The sequence below is a fragment of the Falco biarmicus genome, chromosome 5 (genome assembly GCF_023638135.1).
Source record: "Falco biarmicus isolate bFalBia1 chromosome 5, bFalBia1.pri, whole genome shotgun sequence".
NCBI classification, from domain to species: domain Eukaryota; kingdom Metazoa; phylum Chordata; class Aves; order Falconiformes; family Falconidae; genus Falco; species Falco biarmicus.
This window is the reverse complement of record NC_079292.1, coordinates 54,240,920-54,265,144: the sequence shown is the minus strand read 5'-3', so window position 1 is coordinate 54,265,144 and position 24,225 is coordinate 54,240,920. Positions and strand designations below refer to the sequence as shown.

Sequence of the window (24,225 nt, the reverse complement as noted above, 5' to 3'; positions counted from 1 at the left end):
ATAATATTTTCTACTTAAAGTATTATGATTAGGTCTTATGTACTTTTACCCCACTGATCACAGTTGGTTGTACAATTAGTTGACCACATTAATACGTGTGATCAACCACTAGTGTCAAAACTTAATTTCAAGTAAATAGTTTATGCAAATTTTTAAATGCATATCCTTCAGCTACACAGCCTTTACTCTCAATAGTCATATACTATCTGTAGCACCTTACTGGACCCAACAAATTTTGACATTTCTTAAAAACTGTAAGATTAAAAAAATCTTATGCATGGCATTTTTTTTCCTATTTGAGTTTGGATTTCTGCCATAAGCTGTCCAGCATTTCTGGATTTGAATTTTTTAGATTAGTGGTACATTGCTAGTGCATGCTGCTAAATGTCATCTCCATCTTCTGCAGAAGAGGTGGCTGTGTTTGAGGAAAGGAACTACTTTATGGCCTTTAGAAGTGAATAATAATTCAGGAAACCCTCACCTGTTAGAAGGCTTTACTTTCACCTATTCTTAATTTCCAAAACTGTCTAATTTAGAGCTGAAATTTCTCAGGCTGGAAGCTCTGAAGGGAAAAATAAAAAGAGATTTCAGTTCGGGCAGGGAATCAATTTTTATAATTCTAGGAGTCTCCAATAGTGTAGTATTTTTTGGTACTGCTCTTGTGAAGTGCTTTGTTTTGAAGCTACCCATTTCCATTTGCACTAAACTCAGTACATATTAACCTGGATTTCTCTCTAATGAATAATGTTGCTGAATCCTGTCATTGTCATGAGCTTTGCCTCCCCCTCAATCTTCCTGCAGTCTCCAGGAAGACTACAGGTGATATGCTGGGAAGACAGCCTCATGGTGCAGCAAATTCACGTCAACAGCTGCTGCAAGCTAAGCATCACGTTTGGCAGTGGGTGTCCCCCAGGTGGGTGTCCCCAGATTCTCTCACTCCATGCAGAGAGCCTTTCTCCTCCAGAGGTGGGAGGAGGTAATCTGGGCCTGAGGCAGTCACGAGGTGATGAGCATGAGAGAAAGTGACAGGTCAGGGAGCTCAGACACGAGGCCTTTTCCTGCCGTATGAGGGGGCATGCCGATCACTGCATCACAAGGTCACAAGATGCCACCCAACTCCTTGGTAAACCCAGCACTGCCTCCTCCGCATCCCAGTTAAGTGGGATAAACAGGGGAATGCAGCCAATGAAGCATGGATTCATTCCACGTGAATAAAACACAGGCACAAGGTGTCCCAGGATTTTCTTTAAAAGACAGCATCCTAAGGTTGATCCTGCTGTTCCTAGCACACATGGTGCCCATCTTCTTGCTGCTTATTGCCACTCAACCCTCCTCACAAGCTGCAAAGGAGTGTGCAGCTTATGGGGTGGGAAGGGAGGAAAGAGATGGGGGCTAGGCATGGTGCCAGGCAAGGGAGCCAGTATTCAGCATGGAGAGCAAGGAAGAAGAAGGTACTTCAGGGTGCAGCCACAAAGCCCCTGGTAAGGGTTTAGGTGGGTTTCCCACTCCCTGATCCCACAGCAATCCCTTCAAACCACCCAGCCACAGGACTTGAGGTGTCTCAGCTGCACGAAGAGCTGACCCCAGAAAACGTGACTGGGTGCTTCATCTCTCCAGCTCCTCCAGAAGAGATTTCCTTGAAAGATGGAGAGAAGATTGGCGATTTAATGCTTGTTTAAGCAGCTTTCGGGCTGGCTAATGTGATAACGCCATAAGCCCCGTCTCCAGCCTGAAGGTGGGCAAAGACTTGGCATGTCACTTCCGGGTGACTCTACTTCCCTGGGGCAGCAAGGAGAACAGCAAGTCAGGGAAAGGAAAAGGATTTGGTTGGGGATGAGAGAGTAGGGGCAGAAGAGAGCCAGTTTCCCCCAGAGGCTAGCCTGGGAAAGGCTGAGGATGGACAGAGCAGCCCGGTAAAGGAGAGGGAGAGCTAAGTGGGTGGAAGGGGGAAAGTGAGAGGAAGAACGTCCCTGCCACTGGGGAGCAGGGGTGTCTTCCCTGCATCCCCTGCACTCCAGAGCCTGGCATGGAGGAAAGCAGCTTTTGCTCTCGATCCCTCAGTTAATGTCGTGGCAGGAGCCAGCATCTTGCAGAGGGTGGTGTCCTGGAGAAGTCACTCACTGGAGCTGGATTTGAAAGAGGACTGGATTATTTTAGGACCTCTCAGAAAACAGGTGGTTATGTAAGGTCGGATCTCAGCAAGTGTAATCAAATCTCAGTCCTAAGCTGATCACCAGGCAGGGTGTTAGGAGGTATTTACCCAAGCTCTCCTCCGTGCATTGTGACTTTCCTGCAAGCAGAGCTGAAGCTGGGACTAAATCGGGAGAAGAGCTGTGCCATCCTCTCCTTCTTTGCTGGCCTTAGAAAATCTCCCTTGACCGCTGCACCCTGCCTTGCCTGTGCTAAACACTCCTCTCAACACAGACCTTGTTTTTATACTGGAATTCCAGGCTTTGCATCAGGCTGTGTCCAGTCTCCCACTAGCTCTTAGGTGCCTTATGTGCCTTGCTGCTTTAGCCTTAGCAGTGCTCAGGACATGTTGCTTGCGGCTACATAACCTCTCTCTGAAGCCATGAGGCAGTAATCATCAGCATCTCTGTGGCAACGTTGTTCCTTTATTGCACTTGTGCTGTTCCCACATTATTGCTCTCACAGCCCTGCCTCTGCAAACCCCAACAGCATTATCATGGCGGATTCTCACAGAAAGCACCAGTGTGAGAATTGCCCCCCACCCCCCACCCAGCACCGTCATTATCTCTTCTTTTGTAGACTTTAGTATATAAAAGAGAAAAACAAATGCGATGCTCAACAAAGTGGCTAACAGCTATTTAAATTCTCAGTAAATATCCAATAATATATATTCACAGAAGCTTAACCATCAATGAATGTGCAACATTTGCACATGATGAGCATTCTCCTCCCAGAGCTAATAGAATCATAACCAGAAATAACCAATAGGGAGTTTAAGTGGGTCCTGATGAAAAATATATAATGCTAAGGGAAAGCACAGCAAGAAAGTATCATCCTTATAATTTTTGTTGTGATCACCTGCTGCACTGGAGAGAGCCCTCTGACAAGGATGCTTTTATGGGACCCCATCATTGCCCTTCCCAGCAGGCCACTGGGGAAAGTTTCCCTTTTTTCTCTCTCTCTTCCTTTATTTTCATTTTTCTCTAGAAATAACTTTCACTATTACAGTCAAAGTACGTCCCTCAAAGCTGTGGACCCCAACAATAGTTTTCTGTGTATATGAAAGTGTCAGAACATGCTTTGTGCAACATGTGCATGCCCAGCATGCAATGACGGCTACTAAACAGTTCACTTAGTCTGTGATGTGTTTATGATGCTTGACTGAATCAAGAAGCAGGCTGCAGTTCCAGGTTCTTGGCACAGAAATATCCTTAGGGGCCTCTCAGTAAGAGGGAAAAATTCATTTTATTTTTGCACCTCCACTGTGTACCTCCACAGTGTACCTTTAGTGGAAAGCTAGAGTGTAGAGAACCTAAATTAAAATAAAGGTTGGAATTTGCCAGTGAAAAGCCATAAAAAAAAAATCTTTAAAGCATTAAACCCCACGCATTTGCAAGATCCTGTTGGGAGGACAGAAGGCTTAGTACATAGTAATACACCTAAGCAATAAAAGGAGAGTTTTTTTTTAAAAAAACAATTGATTCACATTTTCATTCCCTGGATTTTCCCCTTCCCTTCGACAATTATTTCCACCAGGGATCTGCTATCGCATGGCAGCTAGAGAATTTAGCATATGTGTGTCTGGGAGGTAAGCAGCTACCCAAGAGACCAGATAATGGATCAGGAAATGCTGCCTCCTCTGCCCATTAGCTGAATGTTCCCAAGGAGAGTGTGAGATGCTCCCCAGAAGCAATCATTTCTGTTTCAAAGCCTCAGCTGTTACATGAAAAAAATCGTAATGGTGGCAAAGTGCTGAACTGAATGAGACTGCACAGCAGTGCTTTTATCTGGTAGGAGGAGGAAAGAAGAGTATGTCTGTAGCATGGTGTGAAAGCCATAGGAAGAGATGTGCCCCCTTAAGAAGAAAGAAACATTTTACCAAAATGTTTTAGGAGAGCCTTTCTTTATTGAGCTGTTGGTTGCCAAGGAGAAAGAATTGACCCTTCAGAAAAAAGATGAAAAAAGGAGCTGTCAGGAGAGAAGACATCTGGAGCTGACTTGTGTACAGTTTCTTCTTCTTAGCCCAGTGACACTGAATAATTTGTTTCTCTGTTTTAAACTGAGTAAAGCTCTGGAACCATCTGATATCCTTTTAAACAAAAAGACACTTCTGGAGTACCTTTTTTTTTTTTTTTAAACAAGGCAGTATTACTTCTCTGTTTAGTTCAATGTGTAATCATTTTAGTGAGTGCTAATGGATTATTTAATTACTGTTCACAGGTATACAGCATGTAATTCATACAGAAGGAATCACTTATGCAAAAAGAAAAATCTAAGGAAGACCCTTGAGACAATACTGTGAAAACTGTGTTATTCAGGCACATTTTTAAGAGCAACCACATGCTCTGCTTTCTAGCAGTTACAGATTACAAGATTAACTACCTGGGTGTGATCAAAAAAGGGAAAAATGTTAGGTTATGGTTCAGTATATTAATGTTGAGCTTGTTCTGTAAATGTCGTTCAGGAGAAAAATAATCTCATGAAAGAAAAAAAGATATTTTAATGGTGGGCAGAGTGAAAACAGGAAAGAAAGGAAGCTTTTTTAAATGATCTAACAAACTGAATCCCGTTGCAGCAGTACCAACAGCCTGGATGCAGATTTAAGCAAAGTTAGTGCATGGAAAAGACGCTCACTAATATTACTGCTTTCTCATGGGAGAACTCTGCAATGAGCAGGGGTGTGCTCTTAAACAATGAATCACAAAGCAGTTATAAAGTACTGAGCCTTTTGTGCTGCATGGCCAAGCACATCAGTCCCCACAGCAGATGTCTGGATGGCTGGGTCTCATCTGCAGGTCTATGAACTTTCTGTCCATGAGCTTCCATATTTACAAATAGGGATGATGAAAATTTAGGTCTGTGTTTTGAGACCTGTGGGTGAAAAGTGCTATCTAATAAAAGAGAGAATTCATTCTGGTTTTCCTTTTATTTATGCCAATAAGGGAAAAGTTCATGTAAGTTAATAAAATCATACCAAAGTAGAAGTCTTCTGAGTATGAAGGCGGTAAGGCTTGGTTATCCATTCCAAGAAAGGACAGACTCACTACTCAGAAGAAAATGTAACTCTGTGGTAACTAACGAAGTGTATAACAGGCTACATGGGTTTTATATCATCTGCTATAAAAAGACCCAGAATGTTCTAAAGAGTGTGTGTGCCTAAAAGCCTGGGGCCTGTAATGATGTTGTGACATGCACAAATCAAGTACCCTTGACTGAGTGATAAAAAAAGGACTTCATTTTTCCTGAAGAAGCTTTGGCAATGGCCATTTGGCTTGTGGACTTAGTCATGTCCCCAGTGCCACCTAGTTTCTAACACAGACGGGGCCATTGCTGATAGTTCAACTAAACCTTACAGCTTGATTTATTATTTCCTCAAAGGACCCTTTTCTCCAGACTGACCAGGAAAATCTCTCTCTAGAGCCCTGGCAGTGGAAAAACAGACCTCAGCCTCTTTAATCTCTGCCCCATTACCAGAGCAGCTTCCAGGGCATGAGTGGAAAAGAGAATTGAGACCAGGCTCTTTTGCAGGCTGAGCTCAGGGACACTCAACATAACTGTTGTATCCAGCAGCAGGCACAGATTCCCAAAGTCAGCACACCCGCTTTATTGCAGGCTGTTACAGATGCTTAATCCTGACAGCAGAATAGCAGTGCATGTTTTCCTGAAGGAAAAGCAATAGAACTCTCCACAAGGATGCCTTCTCTGCATCTTTAATGGTCTGATTTGCATGTATTCAAACAGCTAAATATCTGTGCCAGGCAAAGCCCAATCCTCTGTATCTGCTTCTCTTTTTTCACTAGCACAAACGACAGAGAGCTTGGGAATGTGATGGGCATTGGGGAAGGAGGGTTACAGTATAAGAATCTTCTTTTGCAGGCACCTTGGTACAGTGAGTTTCTCACCAAAATGCTGTTGACATGACAACCTTGCTGACCTTCTACAAGACCAATAGACAATCTCATTCCAAATCCAGGTCCTACCACTGTCCTTCTCTTGCCAGGGATTCAGAGGCACTTGGTAGGCTGTCTGTCTGCAGGAAGGAAATTGAGATTTAACTGGAGATGCCTGGGAAATTCCCTGCTTGTTTCCAGTCAGGTATACGTGTGGCAAGTGATAATGCTTTATCAATAAGGTACAAATTCTTCCAAGCACCTGGCACAAGCTTGTAGAGATATGTTTCAAAAGAGTTATTGTGGCCCATGCCAGCCACAGCCCTCATCTTCTGCATCCCCAAGCCTGCGCCTCAGCTGGGATTTCCTCCCACAGTCCCATGAGCTCAGCCAGCCCCTGGAAAAGTCACTGTCTTGTAAACTTGTGTTTTCTTTGTCATTCAAGTGAACTGCTATTTCTGGTATGACTACAGTTACCATGGCTACACCAGCTCATAAATAGGATCAGAAACCTTGGAGATGTTTTTAAATGATTCCTTGGAATAGGGAATAATCCGGCCAGAGGTAACGAAGCTAATGGGTTTTCCTTTGGGGCCACAGGGACTCCTGCTACCACTTGGACAGAAGCATGGCTTCTGGTGCAGTTCTGGTCTGGATCAGGTGGCAACTGATGTGGCCTGAAAGGCTGGGACTGGCTTTCCTGGGATGAGGGGAGGAAGAGCATGGGCAGGAGCAGGGAGGGACAGGGATCAGGTACTTGGTCCCTGGGCAGAACTCGTCAACCATCTGGGGTGGCAGCTGGGCACCGACACAAAGCTGGTGCCTGTTGCTCTGCAAAGGAGCTGCGCACCTGCATCCCTGTAAAGCGAATGCCACCCACTTTCTGCTGGAAAGGGAGAGAGGAGGAGAGGGGTGAATGGTCTGATAATCACGGGAGATAAGAAACCACGAGTGGGGCCCTTTAGAGATTTTCTGCCACATTTTGTCAGTGGCCAAAAAGTAGCTTCATGTGACACCACAGTAATTTTTTCCCCCACATGTCCACTGTTGTTAAAGAGAAATGAGCCAGATTTCATTAGGAAAACAGAAAAACAATGGGGGTGTTCTGAAAACAAGCAGCCTGAAGATATGTAAATTTTTAAGGTTCAGAAAAGAGGAGTAGGGGGCTGTAGAGCCGATTTCCCCAGCAACTCTACCTACATAGAAGAAGGCAGAAGGGGAGGGGGAGCCCCCGGAAACCTGCGTGCAGCAGATGGAGGCATGAGAATGAGCAGCGGGGATGGGAGTGGAGTCTGCTGCCAGCAGGCTGCACCTCTTTATATCCACACAAGCAGGTCCCTGCCCACAGTAATCACTTCTGCTGTCAGGAGCTGCTGAGCGCAATCAATCTCCACACATTTGTATACAAGCTCTAGTCGTCACAGGAAAGAGACAATGCCAACATGATGCTGCCCCCCTTCTCTTTCCTGTGCCCAGAAATTATCGCACAAGCCTCCGAAAGCCATGTGATCATCCTCAAACACACAGGAATGCTAAGTGTGTTTGCTTCTTCTCTGCTAGACTGAAAGCCCCTCGGTTGCATCTAGGATTTACTTCCCAGCTTCTCTGTGCTCGCTTAAGGGCTAGGACCTTACTGATTTTTTAAATGCAAGCTAAGAGTCTCAATGAAGGATTTATCTCATCTAACCACACCCATACAAAAGGCCAGAGGCCTCCACTGTGGGGCTCTTGCTCAACACCAAAGCAATGCTGAACTGGTCCCCACTGCCAGGGTCTGTCATGTCAGATAGCCTGCCCTTTCTCAGTCACATGCAGTCACACCCCTGGCATGGCTGCTCCAAAATCCCCTCCTTCAGCCTCACCCAAATATGAAGCCACTGCACAAACCCACACCTTGGTTTCATTCTGCCCCTGAGCTGCCTCAGTGCTCCTAGCACAGCTGCATTCTTTGGGACCACTTTTGGCCCTCCCAGCCCTGATCTCATGCTGTGAGCTGGATGCTCAACAAAGGGTAAGTGAGCGTTGCTTCACCAGACCCAACATACTCCAGAGAATTTTTAAGCCTGTAGTGATGCCTCAAGCCAGACAGCTACAGTCCATGACTGAAGTGCTGCTGCAGACAAGGACAAGGACAATCTTCCAGTACCTTCTAGCAGGGCCCTGGACCACCTCTTTTCATCCTGTGACTCTGCCCACTTTTTCTGTCTCTCTGATGTTAATATCCTGGGCAGTCACAACACACTATTAAAACACACTGGAGATACAAAGCGCCTGATAAAACAGCGTGTATTACTATGCGTGGAGTTTTGCTGGGTTGGAGTTTGCGCTGAGGCACCAGCTCTTCCCTTTCTCAGACAGCCCCTCACAGTAGCAATGTTATCAGTACCCAGATGTGACCCAGCTGTTACACTCAGCCCCATGCCTTGGGTCTCAGAGGTGACAGGCCACCCTCCTGACTGGCCATCTGTGTGCGACACAAAGGTTCCCCCTTCTTCGCCTGACATCCTATTTGCTGGATGCAGTTAAATATTTGCCAGGGCCCTGTGCAGCATCTCAGCAGCATTCCCTGACTCCCCTGGGAGGACTTAGGCCTCTTGGCACCGGTCTGGCCACATGCACCGCTCTGTAAGGTGCATCATGATCCCTGCGGCACTGCTGAGAAGTTTGCGGGAAGCCTCCTTATGCTTTCACCAGCACAGGGGAGGGATCTGGGGTGATTAGGACCAACTCCTCCCTTCCCTGCATGTGCAGGCATGTGCGTGTGTGTTCACAAGCAGCAGCATCACTCAAAGGGCAGATGATTTCCTTATTCCACTTTGCTTCTCCAGAGATCTCCCCCAAGGAGGTCCAGAGAAGTCACAACCTGTTCTTGCAGATAGGGGCACATTGCCCCTCAGGAGCACATCAAGGCTTTGCTGCTCCTTCAGACTTTGCTGGAGCTGTGCCAGATGGGTGCTGGGGTCACAGCGCTCCCACGCATCCCCTCCCCCCACCACCACCACCATGCGGGGGCCCGCCCACGATTGGCGCCCTGATGTCACCTGGTGGCAGGGTATATCTGGAGGAGAAAGAACACCTCGAGACTCTTTCTACACAAGCTGGAGGACAGGAGTTAAATGATTTGCAAGAGGACCTCTTGGCACTGTAAGTGTTTCCCAGAATATCAAAGCAATAGCAAAGGATGGCGGGGGGACAGGGCGAGGTGTGGGTGCTGGTAAAGGAACTGGATACAAAACCCAGAGGAGGTAAAAGTCCTGATAAAACCCCATGGGGGAAACATTGGGATTTTTGTGCCTGGAAGTGTCAACAGACCCAGTAGCTAAGAGAGGGAGTTGTGGTTCTTGGGTGGTCATTTTCTGTTTCCTCTAACGTCAGGCTAAGTGCTGCAGCCGTGGTTTGTCTCAGAGCTCCCTGTGTGAGCAGCTCTGCCCTCCACGGGGCTGCTTGGTTTTTCATGCTGGGCACCCCTTGGTCAGGACTCCCTGGGTCCCCCTTGCCTTGTGTCCTTGGCCGGCTGAGCCCACATGTGAGCAGCACTGGGAGGGCTCCAGAGGAGCAGTCAGGACAGGCAGCCGATGTTTCCTGCCCCAGTGCCCAGCCATACATGCAGGGCACATCAGTGGGGAGTTTCTACCGTGTGATGCTGTACCTCCACTGTTACTGAATCCCTTCTTTCAGCTGGGATAATCTTTCCAATGATCCCCATTTGGGAAGTAGTTGTGGGAATATAGTTCTACTTGAAATGAGTTTCTGTCTTTTAGAGTGCATTCTCTTTCATCTGTCCTTTGTCTTAAAACTGCTGCTAGTGTGAAGGTTCTGAGATCCTGTGTAAAACACAGGAACAGAAAGGGCTGAACCTATATGGACTTTTTCCATTGCTATGATTAGCCAGCTCAAGCAACTGAGTCTGGAGCTGAGAGACTCCTCAAAGGCATCTTACACTGGATACAATATTCCCTGATGAAAGCCTGGCTGCAAGGATGATGCCAGTGGCTCTGATGAAGTTGAGAGCTGAGCATGCAAGAAACCCATCAAAAGGAACATGAAAACAAGGGTATTTCCTCCTGGTTGCTGCCTACACCCAGTGTATCCCTGCATGGAGGCCATGGCTCATAGGGGTTCTGCGTCTGACACTCCTGAGGCACCAGGAAGACAAGTGCACATGAAGGAGTCTGTATTTTTGAAGGTTTCAGATGGGAAGATGGGTTCCTGTACTGAATCTGTCTGAAGAAGGTCAAGTGAGGCGTCTGCATTATCTGTCAGGGAAATTTTCCACAGAGAATCAGAGATTAAGGAGAGGGCAGATTAAAGAGTCAGCATTTGTCAGTAGTATTCAAGCCCCTTTAAGTTAAAAAAAAAACCTGAAAGAAGGATTATTAACCTGGCCAGCAACCCAGACGTGGGATATTTGACGCAACTGAGATAAGCACATTAATGTGTATTAAGTATAATTAGCATTTGGACACAAGCAAAGCTCTTACCCAGGGGATTAAACCCTGGACTGAACAGAAAGTCTGTCAGGGGCAATTAAGTAATGCCTTGTCAGAGAAGGGAGCAGAGGAAGTGCATGGAAGAAGATCTTGTTCCTCAGCAGTCTTTGCACCCACAGCCATCAGCTCTCACTCGGGAGCTGCATCCCAGTGCTGGCACAGCAGAAGAGCTCTAGCAGCCCGGGAAGCACTGGGAGGAGGCAGCATAGCATTTACAGAGATCTAGAGGAGCCTCAGTCTCGTCAAACATTTGTCAAGCCGTCTGCTGTGGTATCAAGGACTATCCAAGTACCCAGGTACAGGGAGGTGAAAGGCTGGGAAATTCTTCTGGGAAGCTGATGTGGGCATTTCTTTCATGTCTGTGATCCTGGGGTGCCTGCCCACCCGTGTCTGTCTGTGTGCAGGGGCAGCTGGTTCCTGAGGTGTGGGAACTGAGGTAGGTCCCGTGCTGTGGGGGAAGGGCCCTCTCCAGCATGAATGGAGACATCTTTGCCTGCCTGTGATGGCAAGTAAGTCCCACCAGCTCAATGGTGGGAGGGCAGCTTGATTCCTGCTGCAAGACAGAGGCTGTTATGGGACATTAAGGTTGCTTGCCATCTTCTGCCATTTCTTTTGGTGATGAGTGGAGAGAATAAGTAGAGTGAGGTTAGCAAGGAAGAAGTTAGAATTGTCCCTTCTGGTTTCACTGAGTACTCTTGCTTGAATTCATGCAGGTGAGAGACAGGATGAAGTGTGATTTGGGCAGATCTTTTTTCCTACCAAATCCAGAGTTATTGAGTAGCTGGTAGGTGGATACAACTACTTCAGACTGGGGGAAAAGGAAACTCCAAGGACTGAGTCTTCCCTTTATCTGTTTCTCTATTGAGTGAAGGCCAGGGGCAAGGCATGGACTCAAGTCCACTCCATAAGTGGAGTTGATCCTCAAAGAGGTTTTTGTGGTTAAGGTACCATGCTGGCAGACAGCAGGGGTTGGTGAAGCAGGGAAGGAACTCACTAGGAGATGGAGCTCAAATGCGTCTGAGAAGTTTTGGATGCCAGTCCAAAGGGTTGGAAATCTGTTAGGTGGTTTGTTTTTTCTGTTGTACTTCTGGGAGTAGCCTTTGAGAAGGGTCCCAAGTATCTTGGCATGTCAGATGAACAAGTGGATGTGTGTCTCTCATGTGGAGAGATCTCCCCTCTGTGAAGGAGTATCCAGCACTGAGACGGACACCAATAAGAACTGTACCTGAGGCAGAGAACTGACTGTACTTCAGGGCATTAGCAGACGTGCCATGGAGCAGTTTTCTGATGCAAAGCATTTGGTTGTAGGGCAGTACCATCTGAATTCCTCACTGGTCTTGAGTAATAGCGAGGCACCAAATTCTCTCTTTGCTTTGGTGCCAAACTGCCTTCCCTTCTCAGTTTGGGCTTAAAAAACTGCAAGTCAAAAGATTGTGTCACTCCTCCCAGCAGTGCAATCAAGGTCATACTGATCACTGCACTCCATTTCCGTTCTGTAAAAGGTGAAGGTGACAGTGTTTGCCTGTCATGCAGTCATGCTGTGAGGATAAAGCTGTAAATACCGGGCGGTTGTTCAGGTGCTGCAGAGATGGCAGCCAAATAAGTAACTTCTACAATTTGAGCTGATCCCTGGGTTTGTAGGCACAGTATGTACTTACGAAGCGTTGTGTTACAGGCGGGGGAATAGCATCTGTGCGTACTTCAGCTGCAGACACAACCATCTGCTCCTCCATTTGGGGCTGCTGGAACCCATCCAGTCTCCTGCTCGGGATGTTACATCTGAGACAGGACCCCAACCACAAGCAACAGGAGAACTAGCATGCCTCTAGGTGCTATCATTAGGATTCGTCCTACTGCCAGCACAGATGGAAAGATGTCAGGGGTGAAGTACTCCCAGATTGCCACAAAATACAGAAACACAGCTCTTTGCCCTGCACTGATACGGAAGTGACACAGGAGGATTGCTTGGATGGTCTTTCTCCTTGCATCTCAGGCTTTGCTTTCTGGCAGTCCGGCTATTTTAGGACAAAGACATGAACTGTCTTCAGACTAAGAAAAAAAAAATCAACATCTTTGATGGCATTTATAGTTCTGAGATTAAAAATCCAGAGTGTCACTGCAGGTGATGTTGGGGATTAGGCCAGAGTGCTATGGTGACCTAATGGGATTAGCCTTTAGTACAAAATCCTGAAGTTAATTCCATCCATGATTCCATCAGCTTGGCTGCACAGGGACAAACACCTGGAGATAGGAGTTACGTAATGGTCATGGGAAAGAATGTGACTTTAGGAAGGAGAGAAAAAATGGCATTTATTTTTATCCATAAATGCACTTGCTCAGACCATTTGAGCATACTAATTAGCACAAAATTTGATGGAGGGCTGGAAGCTCCCACTTGGTCACCAGTGAGAGTTCCTGCTGTCCTTCTGGGAAGGAAACAAAGGGCTCTGGGTGCAGCAGTTCTGCCCTCTGGGGCAGGAGAGATGTCTCCCTCACAAGAATTGCTCCCTGATAACTATTTAGCCCCTGTGAAATGGAGTTCGGCTCATGTGCAGTGTGGTGCAGAAGAGGTCAGCACATGTAATATAATGCTTAAAAATACCAAAATGGACACATCCTGGGGAAAGTTACAGGCTTTACTCTCCTAAATCCTGAGAAATTAACTTCTGCGTAAAAGAGAGTCTCCAATGCTTTGCCTTAGCCTTCTTTATAATCTTTCAAAGATCCTGTGCCATTTCACATGTTGGGTACTGACATGAGGCCTTAATTGCAGCTCCACCCAGACTAAGTGCCCATCTATCTCAGCATCAAATCAGTGTCCAAAAGGTAATGCTTAGGCCCAAATATAAGAACAGGTGAAGTATATCATGATTCCCAAGGATAGACTATTTCTCTAAGCCGTAAGTGTGTCTTTGTGGGACCTAGTAGTCATGTCCTGAACCAATAAGTAAAAATTTCAGTACTGCTGTTCTAAGGCTAACTAGAAAACAAACAGCATTGTCATTAACCTTCCTATTTTACACAAACTACAGGGCAAGCTGCTGTAGCAACCTGTCTCCAAGAGTCTAGCTATGTCTGAGACAAAAGAAGATGTGACTTTCCATGAGTCTAGAAGTCACTACACTATGGACTTAAGTGTCTTTTTATCATTAGCTCAAGTGTCCTTTGTTTCTCATCTGAATTCTAGCATGCCAGATGAAAGGCAGCACTATCCTGCTTACTTTGTGTACATTACAGTATTTCTTTATGTCTAATATCTTTATCTCTAATCTTGTCACAATTATATTTTCTGTAATTCTGGCACCAGACTACTGACACCTAGAAATGATAAGCAGAGTGTTGTGTCAGTCCTTGCTGTTATCTTGCAGACAGAGGGATCTGAGAGAGGTGTGCGCCTGCCACACACAGCAGCCCAGCGATGAGTGAGAACCCAGCCACCACCCTCAACACTGGAGATGCTCCAACTGGTCCCACTACACCTCGCAAGGGGCCTCCCAAGTTCAAGCAGAGACAGACAAGGCAGTTCAAGAGCAAGCCCCCTAAAAAAGGAGTAAGAGGGTAAGGGCATTTTGGAAAAATAAGAAACCATGATACTTGGGTGGGTCCCCATTGCTAAGCTGGGCTTCTGCAGTACCGTCTTCCCTGGGGCAAGGAGCCAGAAGGCTTCTCCCTGCCCCTTGGTGCCATCAGCTCTCCCACCTGGAACTGTTTCCCTTCATCAGCTGCCTGCCGGCAGTTCTTCCCTGGCTGGGGGTGCAGGGCAGCTCCCCTTTCCTGGCTGCTGCTGGCCCAGACTCACCCCCCACCTGCTCTTTTCTCCCCTAGGTTTGGAGATGACATCCCAGGCATGGAGGGACTGGGCACAGGTAAGCCCTGCGGATGTTCTTGTCATGCTCTGATTTAACGTAAGTGCAGTCATGCTTCAGCATGGGAGAGGACTCTAGGGTGGACCCTCTGTCTCCCTGGCCTCTCTGCAGCTCTCAGGGTCACCAGAGAAGGCTAGTACTCCCTCCGCAAGCTGCCATGGTCATGCTTATGCTTACATATCCTACAAGTGAGAAAGGCTATTTAGGCATGCTTCGATTTCTGAATACTTTCATTTGGCTGCAAATGTGCTTATTTGTTTTGTGCTAATACTCTGGCTAAGAATTTCAGCAGAATGAGGTTCTCAAAGAAATGCCAAATGCTAAGCTATTAATACCAAAAATCACAGGAACCAAATCCCAGCCAGTTAAGTATTTGTGTTATCACCAGAATCCTAATTTTAAGAATTTTATGCACCCATCTGAGATTGAGAAACACACACTGGATGAACTGTAGCCAGTCAGAACTTCTTAGGTATCAATAACAATTGCAGCTATCAAAGAGTTACAGATCCTGAATGTTGCAGACCAAATTATTTAGCATCTGATTTAAGATTGCATGTTTCTTCAAGGAGTTTGGCTACAGGTAGTTTATAAGAATAGGAGAAATCACATAACTAGAATGAATTTTTACACCAGTCTACACTGTCACTGAAGAGACTATAGAAATGCGGGTTTGCTTTTGCTCACAGAGAAAGGTGGCACAGGAGAAAATACACCGATCTGGTTTGGTCTCGTAGTTAGTACAAGATTTGAAGAGCTCATCTGCTCATTTAACCTTCAAGTGGAGTCTCATTCTCCTTAATGTTTCCTTAGTAAATCATCCTTTCCATTAATACAAAAGAAATCCAAGAAGAAAAAAATCCAAGAAGTGCGGTGACCAGAACCCATTTGTCATTTTCTCTCTTCTGCAGATATCACAGTGATTTGCCCATGGGAAGCTTTCAGCCATCTGGAACTGCATGAGCTGGCCCAGTTTGGAATCATCTAAGGCCCCAGCATCTCTACTGGTGTCACCTGGTGACTCCACAGATCCCAGCATGGTCTTCATCACCTTTGACACTTATTTTTGGCCCTTACATCCACTTGCTCATGGGCAGCGTGGTTTTGTAAGAGCTAGTTATGACAAAGTCCTGTGCAGATTAATTTGGCAAAGAAGTTATGCAGGTCCCTGAGCAGACCTCATGCTCCCTGTGATGAAACTACTGAAAAATGTCTTAATGCCTCCCTGCACCATATTCTGTCTCTTCCCACTGTCATAGATCCTCATGTTTATGGAGATACAGGGAGGCTGTATTTGAACTTTCCTTCTGATTAGCTGAGATACTGTGTGCATGTATGTCCAGACCTCATTATATCAAGCCCATTCTTTTTCTTCCTTCCTTCCCTGACAGTTTTCTGTATAGGATTTCCATGAGTATGTCCCCACATTATCTGGGCCACCAATTATTTGCTGAGTATATCTGTAGGGAACAGCATTAGTCACCAGTCCAGACATCAGGCTATTTTTCCATAAGAGGCCCTTCCCCAGGGTTCACCAGAAGGAATCTGCTGCTAAGATTGACCTCATCAGCTAAATGAGGAAAAGGGCTTGCAAACGTTGTCTCTGCTGTACTGCCTACAAGCTATGAGCCATGAGACTCTGCCTATTCTAATAATGTTAAAAAAAATGTGTATGTCTGAGATCAATAGCTAAACAAATCAATCCTACTACTCATTCCTTTGTTGATGGAGTTCCAAAGAAGCAGCACTCCAAATAACACGGTTCCCTCTGCTTTGATGGGACACCCCTGTGTAACACCGTCCCTGTGCCCATACATACTTACATGAGGCATTTGCTCCCCAGGACATGTTGCTGCCAGTTAGGCAGACAATCATTACCATCCGTTACCAGACAGTGCCAGTAGTCCTGCCTCTTTTAGCAGAAGACAGTATTGCATTAGTTGCTCTTTCTTCCCTGTATTTAGCATGGGGCAAGCCCCCCTTCACACACACACCCCCATCAGCAGGAAGGTTTTTCTCTCTTCATCCTCTGGCAACTTCAAGCTCTGGAGCTTGTATGGACAAGCAGGCAAATGGTGGCTCCCCAGAGAGTGATAACAGCAGAGCAGGTGGAGAGGCAGGGGGAGGTTGTGATGCATATGCAGGCAAGCACAGAGCTAATCCACTTAACCGTATCGATTTGTATCTCCTGGTCTCTGGCAGTCTGAGTGCTGGTGAGTGGTGAGGCACTCATAACCACTTAAATGCTTGGGGAAGGCACCGACATTCTCTGATGCCCTGGCATTAAGGAAGGGGGTTTGTTTTGTTTGGAGGAAGTAAACAAGCTTTGTTGTAGCTACATTATATACATAAAAGCAGGTGGTATTTCTAATCATTGCCTTCAGTTTGATGAGCCTCATTGCATAAGAACTCCCTCTCCCCAGTTTATCTTTCCTACGCTGAACGTGTTCATGGGAGCAAGGAGTGGTGGTGCAGAGGAGAGCAAATCCTGCCTAAAAGATCAATCTCCACACATAAAGCATTGCTATAAATCCATGGTTGTGCTATAGTTATCCGCTACTGTTATTCCAGAAATAAAAGCTAGCAGTTTTCATTTAAAATACAGCTTGAGCACAAAAAGCTAAAGGAAATTGCTGTTGGCAGTCCAGAGTACAGCTTTTATTATTCAGCACTCCTACCATTAGAAACAGCAGTAAACCAACGAGCGGTTCAGAACCGCAACACAACCACAGCGCAGGAGTCATGTACGATTTAGCTAATTGCAGCCCAAAGCTGTTTCCTTGGGCAGAGGCAGTCTGTCCTTTCCACTTAGCACCAATTTCTCCCACCTTTCTCACCTTTTAAGGCTTTTCTTCTTTCCCTAAGTGTTATGTAAATTACATTTTATTTACCTTTTACTGTAGGGGACTGATTTAATTTTTTTTTTCAAGCTTATATGCTAGCCCTCTCCTCCTGTGGTTAAATGTGAATGTTCCTATGCCAATGCTCTTGTGCTTTCCCTCACATTACACCATCCTGTAGCACGTGATCCTTATTCCTCCTTCTCAGTCTATCCTCTTCTACCTGGGGAAAGACCCACTGCATCCAGTTCTGAATTCTGCAAGCTGGTTGCCTGTATCATGATTGAGTTTTCCTTTTTTTAAGCTCTTTTAAGAAGGAGAACAACAAGAGGAGAACCTTTGAATTAGTTCTTTTGCTCCCTTTTCAAGTCAGGCCTTGGGAAAGCAGTTCAAAGATAGTGAGATCCTCTGTCAGAAAATACTGGGGTAAAAGCAAATTTCTCTGTAGTCCAGGGACTGAAGCATTTCAGCAAATGGGAGAGTCCTGGTGTAGTTCCACATCTGATTGCCATAACCCCAGCCCCCATCAGAGAAGTACTCCATTCTTCTTCCTAGAAGAGTCCAACAGGAATGCACACATACCCCAGCTCTCGTGCCTGGCTGATATGCTGTATCAGAAGATGCTTTCAGTCAACACAGTTTGTTAATTATTTTTAAAATAATTTCTATTCATTAATAAGAATCACATTCATTCCTTTACTTGTATGGAATTTTGAGACTTAGGAATCCTAAAACATCCTCACAGTTATTTTGTCTGATGTTCTGAGTCTTTTCCAATGAGCTATAACCCCTGAAACTTCCATTTTTCAAAGTGAGAGACGGCTATGGTGCAAGAAAGCACAAATGTGTTAAAGTAGCTTGTTGAAGGACTTCAGTCTATATACATTGTAATATGTTATTCTTTGTTCTTTTACTATGAAAACAAGTCAAAAGTAATAAAAATTAAAAAAAAAGTTTTAAAATTCTAGGAATGTAGTCTGACTTGCTTACAAAATGTATCTGGAGAAAGGCAGATGACTTAGCTTTTCATTCTGAAATCCTTTCCTGAGGAAAGCTCTGAAAGCCGCTTACCACTCCTCATGAGAGAAAACTAAATAGGCAATAACAACTAAGTGTGATATCATCTGAGAAGTAGTTTTTCCCTGAGTGACGACTGGTATATTCTCCCAGGTATGGTGCATATGATTTCCTTAGGGCTGGAATTTTCTGGCCAGTTATGTCTTCTGGGATTCTTTATGCAACTGAGTGTCAGCATGTTTTTATCCTATAGCACAAGATTACTGGGATGTGAATGCCACTTAAATCCTTCTTATTGCTATGACTGCATGAGAGAGCTGCAAATGCTCATCTCCTTTTGTTTCTTGTTGTTGCTGAACTTTCTAAACATTTATAGCATTTCAGGTTGGTCAGATTCAGTTGCCTCCTGGTGTACGCTCCAGGCAGGTCTCAGCCTTAGAAAGTGTTTTCTTTTCTGCCAACTTTTGAGCTTTATTCTTGCAACTCAGCACTGAGTGTCTTCTGACTTTGAATGCTCTCTGTCCTGTGAGATACAAATATAAGTTAGCCAGGAGTCAGCTGGGGAGTGGCTTTTTATAAATCCCTTCCCAAAAACACTTTGCAAGCCAGAGAAACATATCTTTACATGGTTACTGCTATTTAATAGCACCAGCTTTAAAGATGGGTTTAGCTGATGTCCAGAAATTTCTGTAACACAGAGTGCCCTCAAAGATGAGTCCATCCTCACTGACCTCAGTTTCTGGCTCTAGTGAGGAAGTTAAATAAACCTAAATCTCTGCAAGAAAAGAATGAACCTTGGGAAAAGTGAGAAGCACTTGTCTTGCTTTTCCTCCCCTAATATATCTAAATCACCTCAGGAAGCTCAATTAAAAAAAAAACAAACCATAATCTTCAGTGTAAATTGGATTCTTCAGAAGATCTGAAGATTCTCAGGGCAAGATTCCCATCCTCCAACAGTTTGCAAATGAGTGCCTCATTCAGTATCAAGCCAGTATCACATTTTCCTGTGGTATTGATCAATATGGTATAGACTAACAAATGTACTCTGGCAATATCACTGTGTGTTTCGTAGGGCATTTTTCTATTTTATAAATGGTATTTTGAGAGTTAGAAAAAGTAATGTCAAGAGTATCCATCACCTTTAGGTTTCCAGTACCTATTTTTCAGAGATTAAGATAATACTTAACATTATGTTCTGGTGTTCAAAATACAGCTGTCATTGGTTGTGGTTGCAGCTATGAGCACTCGTTAGTGAGTCTCTCTCTCTCTGAGTCTGATTTCACTCAGTGAGATCCAGGGCCTCAGCCTGGAGATCCAAGGAACAACGAGGATGTATTTTGAGAGCATCTGTGTAACGCCTCATAGGAATGACTTGCTAAGCATCACTCAGGGTGGGCAGGTTATTCCAGTCAACAGTCTCTTTCATCATCACCATACCATTGTGATGTGAATCTAGACAGATTTGAAAAAAAGAACAGAAGATCATGCAATTAAAATTAAAGATACTATCACATGCTTATAAATGTGCTCAACTCTGGAATTTCCTCAAATTGTCAAAGCTGGTCTCAGCTTAGTACCCTGATGTTGAGCTCCTGAACCTCCAGAGTTGTCCTGATTGCCCAACGCAGGGAGCACTTATAGCTCCCAGGCTTCATCACACCAACTATAATCCACCTGTCATGAGTGGGATGGCTGAAGACTCTGTGCTGGGAGCACATAAGGACTTAATTCTATCACTTGCAACTTTTAGCTTACCTTTAACAACTCATTTTTTACATGGTTCCCCTTCTTGAAGTTTAGCATAATTGCGGTGAGATTTTTGGCCCTTGTTGCTCCTGCTGGGTGAAATGGACACCCTCACTATGAAAGCTCATTGCCTTCAGGCGTTTTCACACACTTTTCTTGTCTCTGGCATTTTTCTGAGGGCTTCTCACATTCCTGAGGCTGTATATGAAGCAGCTGAGCATAGCAATCATCAGCACATATGCAACATACACCAGGCTGTCCCGATGGCTAGGCAGACCAGGGATAGGACACAAATAGATGAACCACATTACCCTATGTCATGGTTTAACCCCAGCTGGTAACTAAGTACCATGCAGCCACTCACTCACCAACCCCGGGGGGATAAGGAAGAGAATTGGAAAGGAATGTAAAACTCAGGGGTTGAGATAAGAAGAATTTAATAATTGAAATAAAAGAACAATAATAATACTAACAATAACAGTTACAATGAAAAAGGACAAGGGGAGAGGAATGAAATAAAAAGGGAAGGGAGAAAAGAAACCAAGTGATGCACAATACAGCTGCTCACCACCCACTGACCAATGCCCAACCAGTCCCCCTGCAGTGACGGGCTGGCTCCAGCCAACCCCCATCCTGCCCAGTTTGTATATTGGGCATGATGCTATGATGTTCATGATGGTATGGAATATCTCTTTGGCTAGTTTGGGTCAGCTGTCCTGGCTGTGTCCCCTCCCAATGTCCTGTGCCCCTCCAGCCCTCTCATTGGCAGGACCCGAGAAACTAAAAAGTCCTTGACTTAGTACAAACATCACCCAGCAACAACTAAAACCATCAGTGTGCTATCAACATTGCTCTCACACCAAATCCAAAACACAGCACTGCACCAGCTACTAAAAAGAAAATTAACTCTATCCCCGCTGAAACCAGGACACCCTATGAAGAGTATGACTTTAGCCGGGGTGGGGGGACATTGGGAGTGGAGAAGACTTCTGGTACCCTGAGAGCTTGGTCAGAACAGTGGTGAGCACCAGAGAAGTGCATAGGAACAAAAGAACAGCCTGTGAACTGCCTGCAAAAGCAGTACACTGGGCTCTGCCCTATGGACTGTACCAGGCAGGGTATGGCACATGGCCAAGGAGCACTTGCAGGAGCTCCAAACCTGTTGTAGCACTGAAGAAAAGCATCCATACAAGGCATAAACTATCTATAAGGGGCATCCACTGAGCAAGCTGAATCTGGTCCCTTACAAAAGGCCTTGCTTTACCTAGGAGTCAGCAGCTGAAGCAGCAGAACCATCCAGGAAGAAAGAGAGCTTGGAGAGAAACACATCAAAATATGGGAGCAAGGGGTGCTCCAGGCTACCACCACAATGGCCATGTAATCACAGGTGACAGAGTAGTTAAGCAGGAGTAACATCAGTGGGAGAATCTATCTTGTGTTATTAGGAGAACTCAATAACCTGTGTTTTGTTTCTTTCCACCTCTGGTTAGGACAGAAAGAAGCAAAAGATGGAAATCCCAGGTCTGTTAACACCCCTTCCAGTGTAGGTTGGCTAGAACACAACCCTTGCAAGTGTGATCTGTGCAGGCTTACAGAAGTCGAAGGAGGGGATGGCAGGTTATAGACAGATGGGAAACAGGGCCAGTTCCTCAGTCATACAGAAGTTTCTGCCCCACAGGTGACCTGAAGCACAAACTCACATCACATCAAAACCCTACATTGGTTTCTCCAGTCACAAGGAGGCAAGCTTATTTGCTCTTCTCAAAAGCTAACTGGATACAAGTCAACTCAAACCTGTACACCAGACAGCCACCTTATCATCCAAGCAGCTGCTGGCACAGGCATAGTAAGCGTGCATCTGTCAGCACCAGGGGAGCTGGTGGCAGGTCTGAAAGTAGAGGAAGAAAAATAACAGCAGGCCAACCACGTGGGAAACAAGTAGTGTTAGATCTGGCTGCAGCAACTGCAGTGTTACCAGAAACCCTCACTGGGATCACAGTCTTTCCATGCTAGGCACTTTGTAAGTACATCACTGAGAACTAATGAATTAGTAATAATTCTGATCTCCAAGCCAGTATGTTACTCCAGCCTGTGGATACTGAACTTCACTAACAAGTGGGGGACAGTGAAGATGCAGCACAAACCATCTTCAAAATGTCAGTACGTGGACAGGTCACATATAGACGGTTGTGATGAGGAACACACAGATGGAGGCATCAGGGAACAGTCCTTTCAGACACAAATCTCAAGCTAGGAGAAATACTGGTAAGCACCAATCCCAGACAAGAGCAAAGGGAAAGCAAGTCAGCAATTAAACTGGAATGAAGTGCGGTCAGCAAATTAAGCCAGTTTGGACTAAAGCTGCCTATACAGAAATAGTACCACAAGGAGCTATGTTATCAGAAACCTGAGAGGAACTTAACACTGTTGCAACCCCATCCAGAAAGCTGTATTGGGTTCTAGGCATTTTGAGGACAGAGGTTCATAAACTGTTAAGCATTTCAAGCTAATGTAGAAGGAGGAGGGGAAGGAAAGAAAACATACAGATAGGAAAATGAAGAATGGAGGAGTAAGGACTCCACAGGCAGCAGGGAATTTTCTCCAGCTTGTACAGCCCCCTGAAACAGCCAGGTGGAGTTGTGATTCCCATCTGGAGGTAGCTGTAGAGCGTAGATATCAAAAGAGGACAAATATTAGCTACGATGAAACATGGAAAAGCTATCGGAACATAACAAAACATCAACATTTCAAGTAATTGTTATCAAGAAGTCCTAACAAATGCCTTCCTTGAGAAAGTTGGCCTTTTGTCCCATGGGAAGTGGGAAGGCTCTGTTACTTAGGACATTTGTGACTGGACTGCAGAAAGCATCCAAGAATCCCCTGCAGATAAAATGAGGTATGCATCAGGCATAGTTCCTGCAGGAGGCAGGGCAGTCACGCTGGACCATCGCCATTGCTGCTTTCTCTAAAGCTATGTAGTAGTGATATATAGCAAGCACGTTTGTTTTTCACATGAAATTTATTCTCAGTCATTACAACATCAGAGTTAAATACACAGGAAGCTCTGTTTAGCAGCCATCTGTAAGCTTTCGATAACAAGACACAAACAAAGCAGCGAAGAAATAGAAACACATTAATAGGATGGAAGAAAAATGTCTGAGCTGAGCTTTCACCTCTGCTCCCTGTTACATGTCAGGAGTTATTATTTCTCTGTTGAAAAAAAAAAAGAAAAAAACCATTGGCTCAGACCTCAGCCCTGTTAGAGAAGCCTCTGGGAAAGGTGGCTGCACCTGCCCTTCACCCTCAGCAAGCGCCGGGCAGCCCAAGCAATCCCCTGCTGCAGCAGGACTGTTTCACCATCAGATAGCAGAGTCAGCAGCAGCGGCCTCCCACTTGCCACACGCTACGGAAGGACACGAGCAGTAAGTGGCAGTCCTCAGCAACCCTTCGCTGAGCTGAGGCGTGGGGGGCCTGATCCCCACACACCATCTGCATGCCCCCATCCGTGGTCCCTGGTGCTGCACTGTCTGCTTCCTCTCTCCAGCATCCTCCCTGCCCCTCTCTCCTCCTATTTCTGCCTCCCTCCCACATGCTTTTCCCTTCCTTTTCTGCCAGACAATGCACATTAGGAAAGCCTTTTCCCTCCTCCATCTTCTCCCACAGACAGCAGCTGGCCCAGGTCTCCTCTCCCTTCCTCTCCCTCTTCTCTCCTTCTCCTTTCCTTTTCAGGCTTCTTTCCTGCGCCACCAGGGGTCCTTTGCTGATTCTCTAGGGTCTAACGGAGCAACTGCAACCAAAAGTTAATTTGGAAAAATAAATATAAAACCCCAGCAAAAATCTAGGGCTCAAAAGAAAGAGCATGGAAGTACATGAGACATATTTGTTTCGCTGATCAGTAAGAACTGCTTCTGGGAAAAAAACAGTGAGATCTTAGTCCCACATCCTACCTTTAGTACCAGATTTCTCCACTTTGGAAAACACAAGATACAAGAACACTTCACTGTGTTTAATACTATGATATGTAAATTTTTTTCTTGGCTCCAATCTGGGGCAATTTCCCTGAAAGGCAGAATAAAGCTTTGCAGCTTTATCCTGGCAATGTAAACTCTTAGCATTCATTCATGGTAATGCCTAATCCCATTTTTAATCTTAATAAGCTCTTTAGTGTAATAATATCCTATGGCAC

General features: G+C 45.4%; 1 protein-coding gene across 2 annotated transcripts; it reads left to right on the top strand.

The window, feature by feature from the left end:
• Positions 1 to 9,079: 9,079 nt before the first annotated feature.
• Positions 9,080 to 18,280, top strand: PDE6H (phosphodiesterase 6H). Of its 2 annotated transcripts, none has more exons than XM_056341893.1 (4): positions 9,080 to 9,224; positions 13,939 to 14,128; positions 14,396 to 14,436; positions 15,348 to 18,279. In XM_056341893.1, exons 2-4 carry the CDS (start codon positions 13,989 to 13,991, stop codon positions 15,422 to 15,424), a joined length of 258 nt encoding a protein of 85 aa, XP_056197868.1. In that variant the 5' UTR covers positions 9,080 to 9,224; positions 13,939 to 13,988; the 3' UTR covers positions 15,425 to 18,279. The 2 variants fall into 2 exon arrangements, with proteins under 2 accessions (XP_056197868.1, XP_056197867.1); XM_056341892.1 differs by lacking the exon at positions 9,080 to 9,224 and adding an exon at positions 10,625 to 10,866 and having other exon boundaries at positions 15,348 to 18,280.
• Positions 18,281 to 24,225: the final 5,945 nt, after the last annotated feature.

Coding starts and splice junctions, on each gene's coding strand:
- PDE6H (XM_056341892.1), top strand. CDS start 13,989: ATGAGTGAGAACCCAGCCACCACCCTCAACACTGGAGATGCTCCAACT. Junction 14,129..14,395: donor CCTAAAAAAGGAGTAAGAGG/GTAAGGGCATTT, acceptor TTTCTCCCCTAG/GTTTGGAGATGACATCCCAG. Junction 14,437..15,347: donor CATGGAGGGACTGGGCACAG/GTAAGCCCTGCG, acceptor TCTCTTCTGCAG/ATATCACAGTGATTTGCCCA.